This window comes from Palaemon carinicauda, chromosome 10 (genome assembly GCF_036898095.1).
Source record: "Palaemon carinicauda isolate YSFRI2023 chromosome 10, ASM3689809v2, whole genome shotgun sequence".
In the NCBI taxonomy this organism is placed as follows: Eukaryota; Metazoa; Arthropoda; class Malacostraca; order Decapoda; family Palaemonidae; genus Palaemon; species Palaemon carinicauda.
Genome location: NC_090734.1, coordinates 135,528,669 through 135,548,250, shown reverse-complemented (window position 1 = coordinate 135,548,250; position 19,582 = coordinate 135,528,669). Strand labels below are relative to the sequence as shown.

The 19,582-nt window shown below is 43.0% G+C and overlaps 1 protein-coding gene across 2 annotated transcripts in view; it reads right to left on the bottom strand.

The window, feature by feature from the left end:
- Positions 1-17,185, bottom strand: part of LOC137648808 (pyridoxal phosphate homeostasis protein) — a 392,086-nt gene extending 374,901 nt beyond the window's left edge. Inside the window, exon 1 of one of the 2 annotated variants that reach the window (XM_068381964.1) lies at positions 17,017-17,185. In XM_068381964.1, coding sequence (XP_068238065.1) covers positions 17,017-17,116 — 100 coding nt within the window. In that variant the 5' untranslated portion in view covers positions 17,117-17,185. The remainder of the gene's footprint in view (positions 1-17,016) is intronic. The other variant, XM_068381963.1, reaches the window with a different exon arrangement.
- Positions 17,186-19,582: the final 2,397 nt, after the last annotated feature.

Here is a 19,582-nt window from a genome sequence, read left to right as displayed (position 1 = left end):
CCTGCTAGAAATGAAGGCCGTGTTCCTGGCACTTCAGAAGTTCCACCAAGTCCACTCTGTGGTGGTGATGAGCAACAACACCACAGTGGTGGCTTATATCAACAAGCAGGGAAGTACCTTTTTGGAACAGCTATCCCATCTTGCAGTAGAGATCCTGAGATGGTCCGAAGTCCACTCGATTTCACTAGCGGCTCGCTTCATTCCGGGCAAAAGGAATGTGCTCGCCGACAGTCTGAGCAGAGCGATGCAGATAGTGAGTACAGAGTGGTCTTTGGATCCTCAGATAGCCAACAAAGTCCTGACTTTGTGGGGTTCCCCGACAGTGGATCTGTTCGCTACGGCGCTGAACACCAAGCTCCCGCTGTACTGCTCCCCAGTCCCGGACCCCAAGGCTCTCTGGCAGGATGCCTTCCAACAACGGTGGGACAACGTCGATGTGTACGCCTTTCCCCCGTTCTGTCTGATGAGGAGGGTACTCAACATGACCAGAACATCGGTCAATCTCTCAATGACCCTGATAGCCCCGCTATGGCATCATGCAGAATGGTTCCCGGACCTTCTGCAACTCCTCACGGAGATTCCGAGGAAGCTCCCTCCACGTCACGGGCTACTCAAACAACCACACTCCAACATCTACCACAAAGCCGTAGCTTCGACTTCACGCCTGGAGACTATCCAGCATCTCCTCACAGAGAGAGGATTTTCGCAGCAAGTTGCGAACAGGATGTTTGGCCACCTGCGCAAGTCATCCGCAGGAGTCTACCAGGCGAAGTGGCGAGTTTTCTGTGGTTGGTGTCGTGGAAGGGGTATCTCTCACCTCGATACCACTCTACCAGCAATAGCGGGGTTCCTCGTTTATCTGCGGGAGGAAATGCGCCTTTCAGTCTCGGCAGTGAAAGGTTATCGCTCAGCCTTAAGTCTTGCCTTCAGGCTTAAAGGAATGGACATTTCCTCCTCGCTGGAACTTTCCCTTCTCATACGGAGTTACGAACTTACCTGCCCTCAGTCGGAAGTGAAACCTCCTCCATGGAAACTGGTTCGAGTTCTCAGGTCTCTTAAGAGACCTCCCTACGAACCATTACGCCAGGCTTCTGATCGCCACCTTACCTGGAAGACGGTTTTCCTGCTAGCTTTGGCCTCGGCCAAGCGAGTCAGTGAGCTTCATGGTCTCTCGTACGACGTCGCCCATTCAAGGGGATGGGGGGAGGTAACGTTCAGCTTCGTCCCTGAGTTTGTTGCCAAGACTCAGAACCCGGGAGTGCCGGACCCAAGGTTCGACTCCTTCCGGGTCTCGAGTCTCCGTTCTGTAACAGATGACCCAGACCATCTCCTACTGTGCCCAGTCAGGAGTCTGAGGTTGTATCTTAAAAGAACAGCTGCAGTTCGCCCCCAGGTGCGAGCTTTGTTCGTGAGCACCGGGGAGACGAAGAGGAGGGTCACCAGAAATACTGTACTGTCTCGGCCTGGATTCGCAAGGTAATACATCTGGCCTTGAATCCTGACCCTCCTCCGTCACGTCGCCCTAGAGCGCATGACGTCAGGGGCGTGGCAACGTCCCTGGCCTTCAAGAAGAACTTTTCAGTGACGCAGGTCCTTCAAGCTGGGGTGTGGAAGCGTCAGACCACCTTCACGGCCCACTACCTGCAGGACGTGACACACAGGAGGCTCGATACGTTTTCTATCGGCCCTGTGGTGGCTGCACAACAGCTGGTCTAACCTCAGGCTCCTTATTGGACAAGTAGCAGAAGGTTGAGGGCATTGTTACCCGGTTTTAGTCTGCGTGAATGAAAAGATCTGCCTGGCCCTTATTCTTTTCTTCATCCTCTCCTCCCTTGGAGAAAGCAGCATCCTGGGTTCCTTGCACAGCTGACCTCGAACCTCTGCAGGTAAGCCATGCTCCCTTGTGTTCCTAGTATTAAGTTGTAATACTGTCATGTCCCCATACCCTGACGAGGTGGTATTGGGAGAGTCCTAGCCTAGATTTCCATCTGAAGAACTCCAGGTCAACTTCCTAGGACGAGTCACTTCTAACCTTCACACACAGCTTACGTAGGCTGCAGCAGTTTCACAACTGCCAGCGAGGAGCAGGGACCCCGTTACCCCTTGAGTTCCTACAAACTCGGGTTCGGGGTCCCCGGGCAAGCCAAAGCCAGTATGGCAAAGCCAGTATGGCAGGGTACTTACCACCCTTCCTAAGGGTTAAGTCACCCCCATGTAAATAGCGTGGTTTGTATTTCAGTTACGGAACAAATGACAAATTCGTAGATAATTTGTATTTTTCCTAACTACAGTGAACCCTCGTTTATCGCGGTAGATAGGTTCCAGACGCGGGCGCGATAGGTGAAAATCCGCGAAGTAGTGACAGCATATTTACCTATTTATTTAACATGTATATTCGGACTTTTAAAACCTTCCCTTGTACGTAGTACTGTTAACAAACCACCCTTTAATGTACAGAACACTTAATGCATGTACTACAGCACCCTAAACTAAAACAGGCACAAATATTAAAGGCGATTTTATATCATGTGTTTCCTAAACACCTAAAAAGCACGATAAAAAATGGCAACCAATGTTTTGTTTACGTTCATCTCTGATCATAATGAAGAAACAAACTCATTTAGTGTACACATATATGTACGTATGGTTAGTTTTTGCATCGATTATATTGATTATACAGTACTGTATGTTGATTTTTTTATTACCAATGTTTTAGTTTACGTATTTTTCTTAGGACTTCCAAATGAAATCTTTTTCTTTATGACGCCGCCTGAAACGACGGCGTGTACGCTCAGTAAACAACCACGCTCAGAACAAACAAGGCATTTAACACGCATGATGATAGTGATAAATAATGATACAGTACATACAGTATTTACAGTAAAAGCATTTACAAAATATGTTACCTTACAAATATAAATTATACAGTACTTGTACGTAGCAAAGCAGGAAAACAATTTGAGAGAGAGAGAGAGAGAGAGAGAGAGAGAGAGAGAGAGAGAGAGAGAGAGAGAGAGAGAGAGAGAGAGAGAGAGATTGTTTTACGTACGTAAATGTAAATTTTAAACAAAAAAAATATGATAGGTTACAACATGTAGACTTTTAAAACCTTCCCTTTAACTTAATGCATACAGTACGTACATTACTAAACTATAAAACAGGTTAAAGTAAAAAATAAAGATTGTTACTGTACTCACCACGAAAGAAGTTCAAGAAAAACTTGAATGACGATGGCGATGAATTTGCTGCACAGTAGAAATGATGATGATGAAGCTGATGATGTGTTCTACTGTGCAGTCAATGATAGTATTTTACGTCTCTTCAGACGGAGGTGTCTTTTCCTGGGACACCTCTTCAACTTCTTCAATTTCTTCCGAAGGCGTACTAGCAGGAGGAACTGGCTCTTTTTTGCGAGGCTGAAAAAACATTGTGATCGGAAGTTGTTGCCGCTGCTTCTTTTTTCGATCCAAGAGCATCCTGTAGGGAGTCGTGATGTCATCAACCTTGTTGCAGAATTGCATCGAGCGAACCATATCCTCGTCCCACTCTTGCAACATTTCTTTCGCCTCCTTCATATGGTTGCAGAACTTGGCGAGCCGTTCTAATGTTAAGCCCGTTTCTTCGACATTTTCTTGGGTCTCTTCCTGGGTACCCTCACTCTCTTCCTCACTTGCCGATTTCGTCAGGTCTTCGAGGTCTGCGTCAGTTAGGGGCTGGGAATGGCAGTCCAACAACTCGTCGACGTCTTCAGTCGTCATGTCGCCAAACCCGTCACCCCCAATTATGGCAGCCAACTGCACAGATTTCCGTATTGCAGAGTGTTGGATTTCCGACGGAGTAAATCCCTTGTCGTCGTAAACAATATCGGGCCACAGCTTCTTCCAGCTCGCATTTACGGTTGCAGGTTTCATCTCTTGAAGTGCCTTTTGAATATTCTGCAGGCACGTGGCTATGGTGTACTGCCGCCAGTACGCCTTCAAGTTGAAGTCTTCATCCTCGTCATCTTGGGCAGCATCCACACACGCAACGAGGTCCGCCAAGGTATTCTTCGTGTAGAGGGCCTTGAACGCCCTGATAACCCCCTGGTCCATTGGTTGAATTAATGACGTGGTGTTGGGTGGCAGGAACTCAACCTGAACGCCCTCACGCGACAGGTCAGTTGCGTGTCCACCAGCGTTATCCATAAGGAGAAGGATCTTGAATGGCAAGCCCTTCTCTAAGAGATATTCATGGACTTGCGGGATGAAACACTGGTGGAACCAGTTGGAGGTCAGCATCTTCGTAATCCATGCTTTTTGATTATGCATCCAGTACACGGGAAGGAGATTCTTATTTTTGTTTTTCAAAGCGCGAGGATTTTTCGACTTATAAATAAGCCCCGGCTTTAACAAAAATCCAGCAGCATTGCCACACATCACGAGGGTAACGCGATCCTTGAATGCCTTAAAGCCAGAGGCTTTGGCTTCCTCTTTGAACAGGAAAGTTCGCGACGGCATTCTCTTCCAAAACAAGCCGGTTTCATCCATATTAAAGACTTGTTCCGGCTTGTATCCACCTTCAGCGATAATGTTCTTGAAAGTCTGGTTCACGTAAGTTTCAGCAGCGGCAGTGTCAGCGGAAGCAGACTCCCCATGCAGGGAAACGCTTTTCAGGGCGAAGCGTTTCTGAAACTTCGCGAACCATCCTTTGCTGGCGGAAAAACGTTGTTTCTGACGCTGGGAATCAGTGGAGGTCCCTGGTTGAGGATCATCTACATCATCATCTTCTTCAGCATGGTCGCCATCGTCGTCATGAGGTTCCTTTGCCGCAAAATTCTCATACAAGCTCAAAGCCTTTGTTCGGATGGTGTTCGTATCCAACGCTATGTTCTTCTTCCGACAGTCGGCAATCCACACAGCTAAAGCACCTTCCATGCGTACGATCGTTTTATTACGCGTTGTAACGACTCGCTTCGCTGATCTGCTAAAGGTGATTGCAGCAGTCTTTCTAATGTTCGCCTCGTCCTTCTTGATGTAGCGAACGGTGGATTCGTTGATGCCAAAATGGCGGCCGGCGGCCGCGTAACTTCTACCATCTTTTAACATGTCGAGAAGCGTAACCTTCTCAGCTATCGTCATCATTCTTCGGTGGCGTTTAGGCTCACTACCAGCCTTACTAGAAGCAGAACGCTTGGGAGCCATTGTAACAGAAAGTTCAACAAAAAGTTCAACTTAAAACAGTCGCACACAGCACAGATTAAACTTCACAAAGTTAAGAACGTCTACTCAGCAATACGCGGAAAGAGAAAGTGAACGATGCAGCCCCGCGAGAACTGTGATGCTGCGGGTAGAAGATGCGGGCAAAACACCAATCACAGGCTAGATAACAAAACTTGAGTTTTGATTCGTCATCTATCAGCGCTTGAACCAATCACAACCCGTCTTACAGTACATGGTGCGTTGGTTACTCATAGAAGATGCCCCGCGCATACTGAACGTACGTAGATTAAGTACAATACCGTAATAATAATAAATAATGATAATAATACTGTACAGTAATAATAATAATAATAATGATTAATAATAATAACAATAATAATTTTATTAACAACAACAACAATAATAATAATAATAACAATAATAATAAAAATTTACGTACGTACGCTATTTTACGCCTCTCTCTCTCTCTCTCTCTCTCTCTTTCTCTCTCTCTCTCTCGTACGCTTACAGTACTTATTCGAAATGTGATTTTTGCAACAAAGAATATTATTGGATGCAGTACTGTACTACGTACGTATACATACAAAAGATTCATGGAAAAGAAGCACATCCATTACAGTACACACCATTCTAATATGGTATGACTGCATCTGATTTGCGTTTCATGTTCGATTTAATTTTACTACGTACTGAATTATCGTATGATCACATTCTCTTTTCGTGTTTTATTTCTTTCTGTGCTGAATTATATATCATATGTAATGCAATGAACAATCAGTAAGAGCAGATATTACTAATTACAGTATTAATGGAATTACAGGTAACAAAATATCGTATTTGGTTATCTTCAGATTTCGCGGTATTTTCGAATTTTCCGGAAAATCCGCGATATGTATATATATATGGGTTATGGGAAAACCCCGCGAAGTGGTGAATCCGCGATTGTCGAACCGCGAAGTAGCGAGGGTTCACTGTATACAAACCTTAGCTATTTGCACATATGTGCCCGCCAGCCCTGTCCCCCAAGATAAGTCCTATCTCTTAAGTAAAGTGAGCTTTTCACCGGTGTGTGTGTGTGTGAGGGGGGGGGGGTAGTAAACCCTCGTTAAAACTTTTATGGCTCGTCATTCAGCTACGCCGAAGTAATCACCCCATGTAAATAGCTAAGGTTTGTATAGTTAGGAAAAATACAAATTATCTACGAATTTGTCATATCAGTATATATGTGGTCATCGCATTTTTTCACTCTCCGACTAAAATTATAGAAGATATGAGATTTTCGTGAAAAATGTCCATATTTATGAGTCCGAATCTATTAAGGGCTGGGGTCAGAAAAAAAGGTCAGGAATTTGACAGTGTCAAATTTTATGTTAGACAGTCGTTTTATGGGTATAAATGTGGTCATCGCATTTTTTCGCTCTGACTAAAATTATAGAAGATTTATGAAATTTTCTTGAAAAATGTCCATATTTTTTAATCCGAATCTAGTAAGGGCTGGGGTCAGAAAAAAAGGTCAAGAATTTGATGTTGTCAGATTTTGTGTTAGACTGCAGCATAGAATCGTTTTATGGGTAAATATGTGGTCATCGCATTTTTTCGCTCTCCAACTAAAATTATAGAAGATATATGAAATTTTCTTGAAAAAAGTCCATATTTTCGAGTCAGAATCTAGTAAGGGCCGGGGTCAGAAAAAAAGTTAAGAATTTGACGGTGTCAGATTTTGTGTTAGACTGCAGCATAGAGTCGTTTTATGGGTATATATGTGGTCATCGCATTTTTTTGCACTCCGACTAAAACTATAGAAGATATATGAGATTTTCTTGAAAAATGTCCATATTTTTTAGTTCGAATCTAGTAAGGGCCGGGGTCAGAAAAAAAGGTCAAGAATTTGACGATGTCAGATTTTGTGTTAGACTGCAGCATAGTCATTTTATGGGTACAGTATATATGTGGTCATCACATTTTTTCGCTCTAAAATTATAGAAGATATATGAGATTTCCTTGAGAAATGTCCATATTTTTTAGTCCGAATCTAGTAAGGGCCGGGGTCAGAAAAAAGGTCAAGAATTTGACGTTGTCAGATTTTGTGTTAGACTGCAGCATAGAGTCGTTTTATGGGTATATATGTGGTCATCGCATTTTTTCGCTCTCCGACTAAACTTATAGAAGATATATGAGATTTTCTTGAAAAATGTTATTTTTATTAATAAAATAAATTTTTGAATATACTTACCTGATAATCATGTAGCTGTCAACTCCGTTGCCCGACAGAATTCTATGGAGGGATACGCCAGCTATCACAATACTAGAAGGGGGTGTACTTACCAGCGCCACCTGTGGCCAGGTACTCAATCATTTGTTGTTGACACCTCCTCAATTATTCCTCGGTCCACTGGTTCTCTCTGGGGAGGAAGGGAGGGTCGATTAAATCATGATTATCGGGTAAGTATATTCAAAAATTTATTTTATTAATAAAAATAACATTTTTCAATATTAAACTTACCCGATAATCATGTAGCTGATTCACACCCAGGGAGGTGGGTGAAAACCAGTGTACAAGATTAAAGGATAGCTAAGTATCCCATATTTCATATAACAGTTATCTCAAATAACAATGAAATAATAAGTACCTGGTAAGGAAGTCGAATAGAACCGTTACTCTGCCTCTTTATTTAAAGTTCGTCTTCCTTACTGAGCGCAGCGTTCCTCTTGGAGGCTGAATCAACCCAAAGGTGCCAAAGTACACGGGGTTGCAACCCCTACTAAAGGACCTCTACCAAACCTTTAACCCAGGCGCTTCTCAAGAATGAATAGACCACCCGCCAAATCCAAGGATGCGGAAGGCTTCTTAGCCTACCGTAACAACCATAAAAAACAACAATAAAAGTATTCAAGAGAAAGGTTAAAAAAAGGTTATGGGATTAAGGGAATGTAGTGGCTGAGCCCTCACCTACTACTGCACTCGCTGCTACGAATGGTCCCAGGGTGTAGCAGTTCTCGTAAAGAGACTGGACATCTTTAAGATAAAATGATGCAAACACTGACTTGCTCCTCCAATAGGTTGCATCCATTATGCTCTGCAGAGAACGGTTTTTATTAAAGGCCAACGAAGTAGCTACAGCTCTTACTTCGTGGGTCCTTACCTTCAGCAATGCAAGGTCTTCCTCCTTTAAGTGAGAATGTGCTTCTCTGATCAGAAGCCTTATATAGTACGAAAGCCCATTCTTGGACATGGGTCTCGAGGGTTTCTTGATGGCACACCATAAGGCTTCTGACTGTCCTCGAATAGGTTTAGACCTCTTCAGATAATATTTGAGAGCTCTGACAGGGCAAAGAACTCTCTCTAGTTCGTTACCTACCATGTTGGAGAGGCTAGGTATTTCGAACGATCTAGGCCAAGGACGTGAAGGAAGCTCGTTCTTTGCTAGGAATCCAAGCTGAAAAGAACATGTTGCAGATTCGGTTGTGAAACCAATGTTCTTGCTGAAGGCATGAACCTCACTGACTCTCTTAGCTGTTGCAAGGCAAACGAGAAAAGCAGTCTTGAGGGTAAGATCCTTGAAGGAAGCTGACTGGAGAGGTTCGAACCTAGATGTCATAAGGAACCTTAAGACTACGTCTAGATTCCAGCCTGGAGTGGAAAGACGACGTTCTTTAGACGTCTCAAAAGACTTGAGAATGTCTTGAAGGTCCTTGTTGGAAGACAGGTCCAAACCTCTGTGGCGGAGAACTGAGGCCAACATGCTCCTATATCCTTTAATCGTAGGTGTTGAAAGGGATCTCTCATTCCTAAGATGTAGAAGGAAGTCAGCTATTTGGATCACAGAGGTATTGGTAGAGGATATTGAATTGGCTCTACACCAGCTTCGGAAGACCTCCCACTTAGACTGGTAGACTCTACGAGTGGAAACTCTTCTAGCTCTGGCAATCGCACTGGCTGCCTCCTTCGAAAAGCCTCTAGCTCTAGCGAATCTTTCGACAGTCTGAAGGCAGTCAGCCGAAGAGCGTGGAGGTTTGGGTGCAACCTGTCTACGTGAGGTTGACGTAGAAGGTCCACTCTTAGAGGTAGAGTCCTGGGGAAGTCGACTAGCCATTGAAGTACCTCTGTGTACCATTCTCTTGCAGGCCAAAGGGGAGCAACCAGCGTCAGCCGTGTCCCTTCGTGCGAGACGAATTTCTGCAGAACTTTGTTTATTATCTTGAACGGAGGGAATGCGTACAGGTCGAGATGGGACCAGTTCAGAAGAAAAGCATCCACATGAACCGCTGCAGGGTCTGGAACAGGGGAACAATAAAGCGGAAGTCTCTTGGTTATGGAGGTGGCGAACAGATCTATGGTAGGTTGACCCCACAAGGTCCAAAGTCTGTTGCACACTCTTGTGGAGGGTCCATTCCGTGGGAATGACCTGATTCCTTCTGCTGAGGCGATCCGCTGAAACATTCATATCGCCCTGGATGAACCTCGTGACCAGAGTGAGGTTTAGACCTCTTGACCAAATGAGGAGGTCCCTTGCGATCTCGTAAAGGCTCCTCGAATGGGTCCCTCCTTGCTTGGAGATGTAAGCCAAGGCTGTGGTGTTGTCTGAATTCACCTCCACCACTTTGCCTAGCAGGAGGGACTTGAAGTTCAACAGGGCTAGATGAACTGCTAACAGTTCCTTGCAGTTGATGTGGAGTAATCCTTGTTCCTTGTTCCATACTCCTGAGCATTCCCGTCCGTCCAAGGTCGCACCCCAGCCCGAGTCCGATGCATCTGAGAAGAGATGAAGATTGGGGGTCTGGATGGCCAATGATAGACCCTCCTTGAGAAGGAGATTGTGCTTCCACCACAAGAGAGTGGTCTTCATCTCTTGGTTGATAGGGATAGAGACTGCTTCTAGAGTCGAGCCCTTGTCCCAATGAGCAGCAAGATGGAATTGAAGAGGGCGGAGGTGGAGTCTTCCTAGCTCGACAAACAGGGCCAGTGATGAGAGGGTCCCTGTGAGACTCATCCACTGTCTCACTGAGCAATTGCTCCTCTTCAGCATGCTCATGATGCACTCTAGGGCTTGGCTTATCCTGGGGGCCGATGGAAAAGCCCGAAAATCCTGACTCTGAATCTCCATTCCCAGGTACACAATGGATTGGGAGGGAATGAGTTGAGATTTCTCTATATTGACTAATAGACCTAGGTCTCTGATTAAGTCTAAAGTCCAATTGAGGTTCTCCAGACAACGACGACTCGTGGAGGCTCTCAACAGCCAGTCGTCTAGGTAGAGGGAGGCTCTGATGTTCGATAAGTGTAGGAATTTCGCTACATTCCTCATCAGATGAGTAAAGACCATAGGAGCTGTGCTTAGGCCAAAACACAGGGCTTGGAACTGATAGACAACCTTTCCGAAAACGAATGTCAGGAAAGGTTGGGAGTCTGGATGAATGGGAACGTGAAAGTATGCATCTTTCAAGTCCAACGAGACCATCCAGTCCTCCTGTCTGACCGCTGCTAAGACCGACTTGGTCGTCTCCATCGTGAACGTCTGCTTGGTGACATACTCGTTGAGAGAGCTGACGTCCAGCACCGGTCTCCAACCTCCTGTCTTCTTGGCCACAAGAAAGAGACGGTTGTAGAAGCCCGGGGATTGATGGTCCCGGACTATAACCACTGCCTTCTTCTGCACAAGTAGCGACACCTCCTGTTGCAATGCTAGCCTCTTGTCCTCTTCTTTGTAGTTGGGAGAGAGGTTGATGGGCGATGTGGTCAGAGGTGGTTTGAGGCAGAATGGAATCCTGTAACCGTACCTCAGCCAACTGACAGACTGTGCGTCTGCACCTCTCTTCTCCCAGGCTCGCCAGAAGATCTTGAGTCTGGCTCCTACTGTTGTCTGGAGAAACTGAGAGTCAGTTCTTTCCCTTAGATGTCCTGGATCCTTTCCTAGACTTGCTCCTGTGAGAGTCTGGACGGGAGCTTCCTCGGCTGGGGGCTCTACCACGAAAGGGCGGTATGAACCTAGTAGCCGGGGTATCAGCCACTGGGGAGCGATAAGTCTTGGGGACTGAGGTGGCAACCTTAGACTTACGAGCCGATGAGGCTACAAGATCGTGCGTGTCCTTTTGTATCAGGGCAGCAGACAAGTCCTTAACTAGTTCCTCGGGAAAGAGGAACTTTGAGAGTGGAGCAAAAAGGAGTTGTGACCGTTGGCAAGGTGTAATGCTGGCGGAAAGGAAGGTACACAGTTGTTCCCTTTTCTTCAACACCCCTGATACAAACAACGACGCTAGCTCGCCCGATCCATCTCTGATGGCCTTATCCATGCAGGACATTAATAGCATGGCAGAATCTTTGTCCGCAGGAGAGGTTTTCTTGCTGAGGGCCCCCAGGCACCAGTCGAGAAAGTTGAACATTTCAAATGCTCTGAACAACCCTTTCAATAAATGATCCAGGTCTGAGAAGGTCCAACAAACCTTCGAGCGTCTCATAGCAGTTCTCCGAGGCGAGTCCACCAGACTTGAGAAGTCAGCCTGGGCAGAGGCAGGTACTCCTAAGCCTGGTGCTTCCCCTGTGGCATACCAAACGCTAGCTTTCGAAGCGAGCTTCGTTGGAGGGAACATGAAGGAAGTCTTGCCAAGGTGTTGTTTAGACTGCAGCCACTCCCCTAAGATCCTTAAAGCCCTCTTGGAGGATCTAGCTAGGACAAGCTTAGTATAGTTGGACTTAGCTTGTTGTACGCCCAGCGAAAACTCAGATGGTGGAGAGCGGGGAATAGCAGAGACAAAGTGGTCTGGGTAAATCTCCCTGAGTAGAGCCAAGACCTTACGAAAATCAATCGACGGTGGAGAAAGCTTAGATTCGTCCACGTCTGATGAGGGATCAAGGTGTGCCTCCTCATCATCCGACACCTCATCAGCAGAGTGTAGCGAAGCGATCGGACAAGAATGCTGAACCGCAGAGTCAGAACGGGTAGGAACAATAACAGTGGTTTCCTCTTCCAGTAACTGTTGAGGGAAAACCTGAGGCTCAGACTGCAAAGGCTGAACAACAGACGAAGCAGAAGGCAGGCGCATGGGTGAAGGAGGTTGACTCCTAGCAAGAGAGGTTGAACCCAAGGATTGCACTAGCTGAGCGGAGGACGGAGGCGGAGTAGTCCGTTCCTGTTCCTGTGAGATGAGCGGAGCATGATGAGGTTGAGGCTGCGCAGAACAAGGTAAAGTTCTCGCAAGCTGAGGCTCCTGAGGCGCAAGTCCAGGGTGTAGAGGAGCTTGCCTTGAGGAGGGTTGAGCTCGCTGCAGCGATGGCTGAGCAGACTGACTCACGGAGGGGAGAGGTTGTTGTACCCCAACCGAGAGTTGCACCACTGGTGGAGCAGCAAGGGGAGGCGGAGGAAGAGTGGAATAACTCTCCTGATCCCAAAGCAAGGGTTGCCTTAAAGAAGGCTGAGGCTGAACACCACTGGGAACAGCGAACTCCGAAAGTGGCTCAACATCGTACGCCTGGCAGATGGTGCTGCGACCAGGCGGAGCAAGCGCAGGCGGGGCGAGCACAGGCGGAGCGAGAACAGGCGGAGGGAGTGTAGGCGGAGGCGGAGGTGCAACACTCTCAGCCCGACACTCACGCATCAAGTCCGAAAGCTGAGCTTGCATGGACTGAAGCAGGGTCCACTTGGGATCGGCAGAAACGATAGGTAAAGTCTTAACAGTCGAGCTCTGTTTTGGCAGAACCTTACTCCTCTTGGGCGGAGTACAGTCGACAGATGACTGAGGCGAGTCAGAGCTGAGCCAATGACTGCAACCTGGCTGAGCACTCGCGGACTGGACTCTACGTTTAAGCGGTCTCGAGACCTGAGACCAACGTTTCTTCCCTGACAGTTGATCAGCGGACGAGAATAAGACGGGCTCAATCGTCTGCAGGTGGGAGTGACGGTCTAAGGAAGACACGCCCGCAACCACCGAGGATAGTTCTGTGCGCCTAACAAGGCCTGCCGAACCCTTAAGCCCTTCGACATTGCTTCTCCCCTGGGCATGGGAGCTTGCAAGAGGTCCCGGACTGGGAGGACGACTGGCTCGCACAGAAAAATCCTCACGCACCACACTGGCACCACTAGCACTTGGCACTGCACCGACACTAGCACTCGTCACAGCACTGGCACTAACTCCACCCACTGCACTCTTGACCTTCAGTTCTTTAACTTCGGCCATCAGAGACTTATGGTCACTTACCACTGATTCTACTTTATCGCCTAAAGCCTGAATAGCACGCAAAACAACTGACATATCAGGCGGAGGGCACACAGTAGGTTCGGGGGTAGCCACTACAGGGGTAGGAAAAGGTAGGGGATCATGAGGTGAGGAAAACATAGAAGAGTGAGAAGAACTCCTCCTAACTCTACCTCTCTCTAACTTAGTTGAATATTTTAAAAGACGGACAAATTCCAATTCCGAAAGTCCGGCGCATTCCTCACATCGATTTTCTAACTGACAGGGCCTGTCCCTACAGTCAGAACAAGCGGTGTGAGGATCTACCGAGGCCTTCGGAATACGCCTATTGCAAGACCTACATCGTCTATGGGAGGGGGCTTGCGAAATGTCAGACATCTTGTAATCCAAAGAGTTAGCCAAAGGGGGATCCAAAAACAAGCAAAATTCGTTAACCGTTATATCAGTATTATATAAAAGCTATCTAGCTAATATAAGAAGGATTCCAGTAAAGCGACAACCGTTAATCTGAGAGAATACTTCACCAAATATCCGTGAATAAACTCGAAGACCATAAGCGTATCCCAGAACGTCTAGCCGGAAGCACGACAGAGGAATAATTGAGGAGGTGTCAACAACAAATGATTGAGTACCTGGCCACAGGTGGCGCTGGTAAGTACACCCCCTTCTAGTATTGTGATAGCTGGCGTATCCCTCCATAGAATTCTGTCGGGCAACGGAGTTGACAGCTACATGATTATCGGGTAAGATTAATATTGAAAAATGTCCATATTTTTGAGTCTGAATCTAGTAAGGGCCGGGGTCAGAAAATAAAGTCAAGAATTTGACAGTGTCAGATTTTATGTTAGACTGCAGCATAGAGTCGTTTTATGAGTATATATATGTGGTCATCGTATTTTATCACTCTCTGACTAAAATTATAGAAGATATATGAGATTTTCTTGAAAAAGTCCATATTTTTGAGTCCGAATCTAGTAAGGGCCGGGGGTCAGAAAAAAGGTCAAGAATTTGACGGTGTCAGATTTTGTGTTAAACTGCAGCATAGAGTCATTTTATGGGTATATATGTGGTCATCGTATTTTTTTCTCTCCGACTAAAATTATAGAAGATATATGAGATTTTCTTGAAAAATTTCCATATTTTTGAGTCTGAATCTAGTAAGGGTCGGCGTCAGAAAAAAGGTCAAGAATTTGACGGTGTCAGATACTCGCGCCAGAAGTTAGAATTCTGGAAACCTGTGGTTAATTCTCTGGGAATATCACTGTAGCCAAATATCCCTTAGAAAGCTGCCTAAAGGAACCTTCCTTCAGGATGACATGGCTGAGCCCAAAAATAAATAAATAAATAAATAAATATATATATATATATATATATATATATATATATATATATATATATATATACATACATACATCTATCTATATATATATATATATATATATATATATATATATATGTATATATATATATATATATATACATACAGTATATACACATACATACATACATACATATATACACATATATACATATATATATACACACATATTTAAACATATATATATATATATATATATATATATATATATATATATATATATATATATATATATATATATATATATATATATATATATATATATGTATATACACCCACATATATACATATATATTTATATATATATATATATATATATATATATATATATATATATATATATATATATATATATGTGTGTGTGTGTGTGTGTATAAGGATAACCAAAAGTTCTTAGTCCTTATAAATGGGACAAAAATTTTATGATTTATATACTTGTTAATTACACAAAGTAATCACCGAATATAAAATATCTCCAAAACTGTTCAAGAATTCCTATATAATCAGGTGCAGAAAAATTTAAGAAAACAGATTTCGTACTCAAAAAGAATGTAAGAATCCGTCAGTTTTCTCTTCCTTCCTTCATTCGTAACCTTCATTCATAAGATATTACAATGTTAGGACGGGTATTTTTTATAGTACACTCTTCCCATTAACGTAAAACGGATGTGGTGCTTTCGTTTACTTTAAGGGCTGTTCATGAATGGCAGAGGCGAGGGACAGTGACATTGCCCTATCAAGCAGGATAATGCCCTAGAGACTGACCTTATTACATATGGTCAGCAACCAAGCTCCTCTCCACCCAAGCTCAGAACAAGGAGGACCAGGCGATGGTTGCTGATGACTCAGCAGAAAGACCTACACGCTCCCCCAAACCCCCCTTCCTTAGTTAACAAGGATGGTGAGGTTGCAGCGACCAAAGGAACTAACGAGTTTGAGTGATACTTGAACCCCAGTCTGGGATTCATCAATCAGGGACATTACCACATCGGCCACCACAGCCCTAAAGGGCTGTTTACCTGGTCCTATCCCAAAGGCGAACTCTACACTCTACAGACCTACAAGATCAGTTTATCATAAAACAGATTGATAACAAATCTGGAGAATACATTTCAAAATGCTTAAATCAGTATAAAAGCAAATAAAAAAAATCTGACAGCAGTTTTAATTCTTCGTTTTTAACCAATGAATCGGAAGCACTAGTGGTTCATCGGCGCCATAGTGACTACAAGAATTTTTTTTTTATTTAAATGCAATGTATTGGGTATTTAGACATTCAAGCGACTCTATCTATTCACAAAATCCTTCTGTCAGGGAAGATTGGTCATAGATGTCGAATCCCCTACATCTAAGAGAGGCTACCATGCTATTTTGAAGGACTACTTCCTAAGTAATTACCAACGCCAACGAAGTTCGGATGAGGTTATGTTTTCGCCCCTGTTTGTGTATGTGTTTGACTGTGAACAACTTTCTGGCAGAAATTTTAATCGCAGAGTAATGAAACTAGCAGGGATTAACTGTTATGCAAAAAGCTGTGTATGATTAAATTTGGAAGGTCAATGACTCAAGGTCAAAGTCAAGCTAAATGTCCCATTCAAATAATCAGCCATAAGTTTGGACATCGTTGTCACAGAGACTTCAAAATCGGTTCATATTTGAGTGTAAGAAATCCACACCAATTAATACACGTTAAGGTCAAAGGTCAAGGTCGAGAAATAAGCTGCCGCGTCGGAGGTCTGCGCTATACTGAGTAACCCTCTAGTTTTGGTTTGTGAAGCTGTTACGTAAGCTGATATTATGAATTTATTTTGCACTAATTTCTTTATCTTTGCTTTTCCATATTTTTCTTATCTGGACATTCGATTCTAAAGAAAATTGCTTTGTATTTCAATGGTCTTTAGCAGGGTTGTTAAATGTGAATATTTTACTATTAATAATACACTGATTATGTGATTTATAATTATTATTTTCATAGATACGAATTTAAAATAAAATTACGATGACAAAGAGTTGAAATTACGATGGATAATTATCCGAGAATAAAATATGACCATCACATATCACGTTTATGTTTAAAAAACTCGCCTCTGTAAAACAAAATTGGGTGGGAATACTTACACATAACCGTGGATTGAATCAAAACGGAATAATATAGATATTGTCAATAATGTTGATAGTTATTGTAACTGTTATATAGGTCTATGACATCAATAATTCATAAATAAAAACAAATAACTAAATAACACTTACCTTCGTGGTCCAACGTTGTCATTAATGGGACGTAAATGATTACCAAAACTCTTTTAAGTTCACTTCTCTCTGAAGGAAGTAACACATTGAGAGGAGCCATATTAATGTTCTTGTTTAGTAACTTGGCTCATTTTCCCCACTATTAACAAAAGGAAAAGATAACGAAAAATAATCAGCTAATTACCCAAACATATCGGTACCACGGCCAATCTGGAAAGAGAAGAAAAATTCTTTAAATAACACAATCCAAGTACTTATTAGTTTTTTTTTTTTTTTTTTTTTTTTTTTAACGATGGGTGAATAACAATACGAGTTTGACAGGATAATCATTTTGAATAAAAATGAAAACTACTCTCGCAACGCCATACATCAATCTGATCAATCATGTTTAAGAATGTGGTAGCCTATTGGATACGTCCCTGCCTAGCAATTTGTTGGACGCGGGTTCGAGACCCACTTGAAGCTCGATAGTTTCTAGTTGTGTCTGCAACCTCACCATCTTTGTGAGCTAAGGATGGGGAGGTTTGGGGAGCCTTTAGGTCTACATGTTGACTCATTAGCAGCCATTGCCTGGCCCTCCCTGGTCCTAGCTTGGTGGGGAGGTGGCTTGGGCGCTGATCACATATTATGGTCAGTCAGAAGGACATTGTCCTGTCCATTGCCTCTGCCATTCATGAGCAACCTTTAAACTGGAAGGGGGAGGATATTTATTACATCAACACAAAGTAAAACTAAAGGCAAAGGATAGTGTCATTAGAAATTTTGGTATATTAATATCCATCTATAGATTATTATTATTAATATTATTATTATTATTATTATTAATATTATTATTATTATTATTATTACTTGCTAAGCTACAACTCTAGTTGGAAAAGCAGGATGCTATAATCCCAAGGGCTCCAAAAGGGAAAAAATAGCCCAGTGAGGAAGAAAATGAAATATTTTAAGAATAATAACATCAAAATAAATATTTCCAATATAAACTACAAAAACTTCAAAATGAGGAAGAGGAACGAGATAGGATAGTATGCCCGAGTATACCCTCAAGCAAGAGAACTCTACACCAAGACAGTGGACGACCATAATAGAGAGGTTATGGCACTACCCAAGATTAGAGAACAATGGTTAGATATTGGAGTGTCATCCTATAATTTTAAATCTTTTAAAGTTGTCAGGATAGCGTTAAATATATCGACAGTGGCGTTTTAAAGATGACGCTAACTACTGTAAATGTCAATTGCTATCTGAAGTAATGTCAAGCATTCTTGGAAAGTTATTTAAATACTAATATTACTGAATGATGCCAGGAGGTAATTCTATTGGCTAAATGATTAAAAAAAGCAATGATGATTGACAAAAAGTAAAGCTACACTCAAGGGTTTAAAGTTTTCAAGGTCATAAATAGCAGAGGCAAGGGACAATGACATTGCCCTATCAAGATCTAGAGACTGACCATATATACATATGCTCAGAACCTGAGCCCCTTTTCACACAAGCTTGGACCAAGGAGGGCCAGGCAATGGCTGCTGATGACTCAACATTTAAGACCTATAGGCTCCCCTAAACCCCGCATCCCTAGCTCACAAGGATGGTAAGGTTGCAGACACTATATAAGAAACTAACGAGTTTGAGTGGCACTCGAACCCAAGTCAGGCAATTATCAATCAGGGGCTTGATCACATAGGCTACCACATCCACATCTTAGCAGTATTTAGGCGTTTTAAAACAAGATACATATTTTGCATACCGATAACCATGTTTCTAGTAATGAGTAAGTACGAGTTATATTAACAAGGTCAGTAAAGTTTATGAACATTATGTACGTACCATCGAAATCTAATTTACTCAAGAACACGCACTCGTTTCTCCCTTCCTACAGTATACCACACTGAGAATAGTCCCCAAGGATCATAAAATGGAAACGCTGGTTATTTCAGCGCCATCTGTTGATAAGATGTTTTATAAAGATTTCCTCAGTCATTGGGTTTTCGTAATGAGTTTGTTTAAACAACATATTTGCCTGCTAATAACTTAAATATAAACTTACTTATAACCACAAGAAATAAATAATATAACTGATGGATAATTCACATCCTTCTACTGTATATATCAGCGAAAATTTATAAAATCAACAAAAAATATATTTTGCAGAAAGCTTAGATAAAATTAACTTATGAGTAAAACATATATCTATCGTTACATATTCATATGTTATCATAAATCCGAATTACCAGCAACGTTACGTGAGTGTTTTAGTAATTTCCAGAACCTTTTACATTATTTGCTAAAACATATTTTGTATTTAGTCATACTACAATGTTTCAAATGAAAACGAAACACTTTAATATTGCCTTAAGGTTAATTGGCATTTTCATTTAAATAAATTAACGTTGCAAAGCTTTTGATACACATTTCATCTAATCATATCAAGGTGTCAAGAATCCCGAAGAGGTGAGGTGGGTAACCCCCCTTCAGTTAAACTCTGCGGATGTCGCGCTCCATGTTTCACTTACTACCATTAATTCTCGTTAATATTAATTTGGTTTTAATTTCTTAGCGTTTC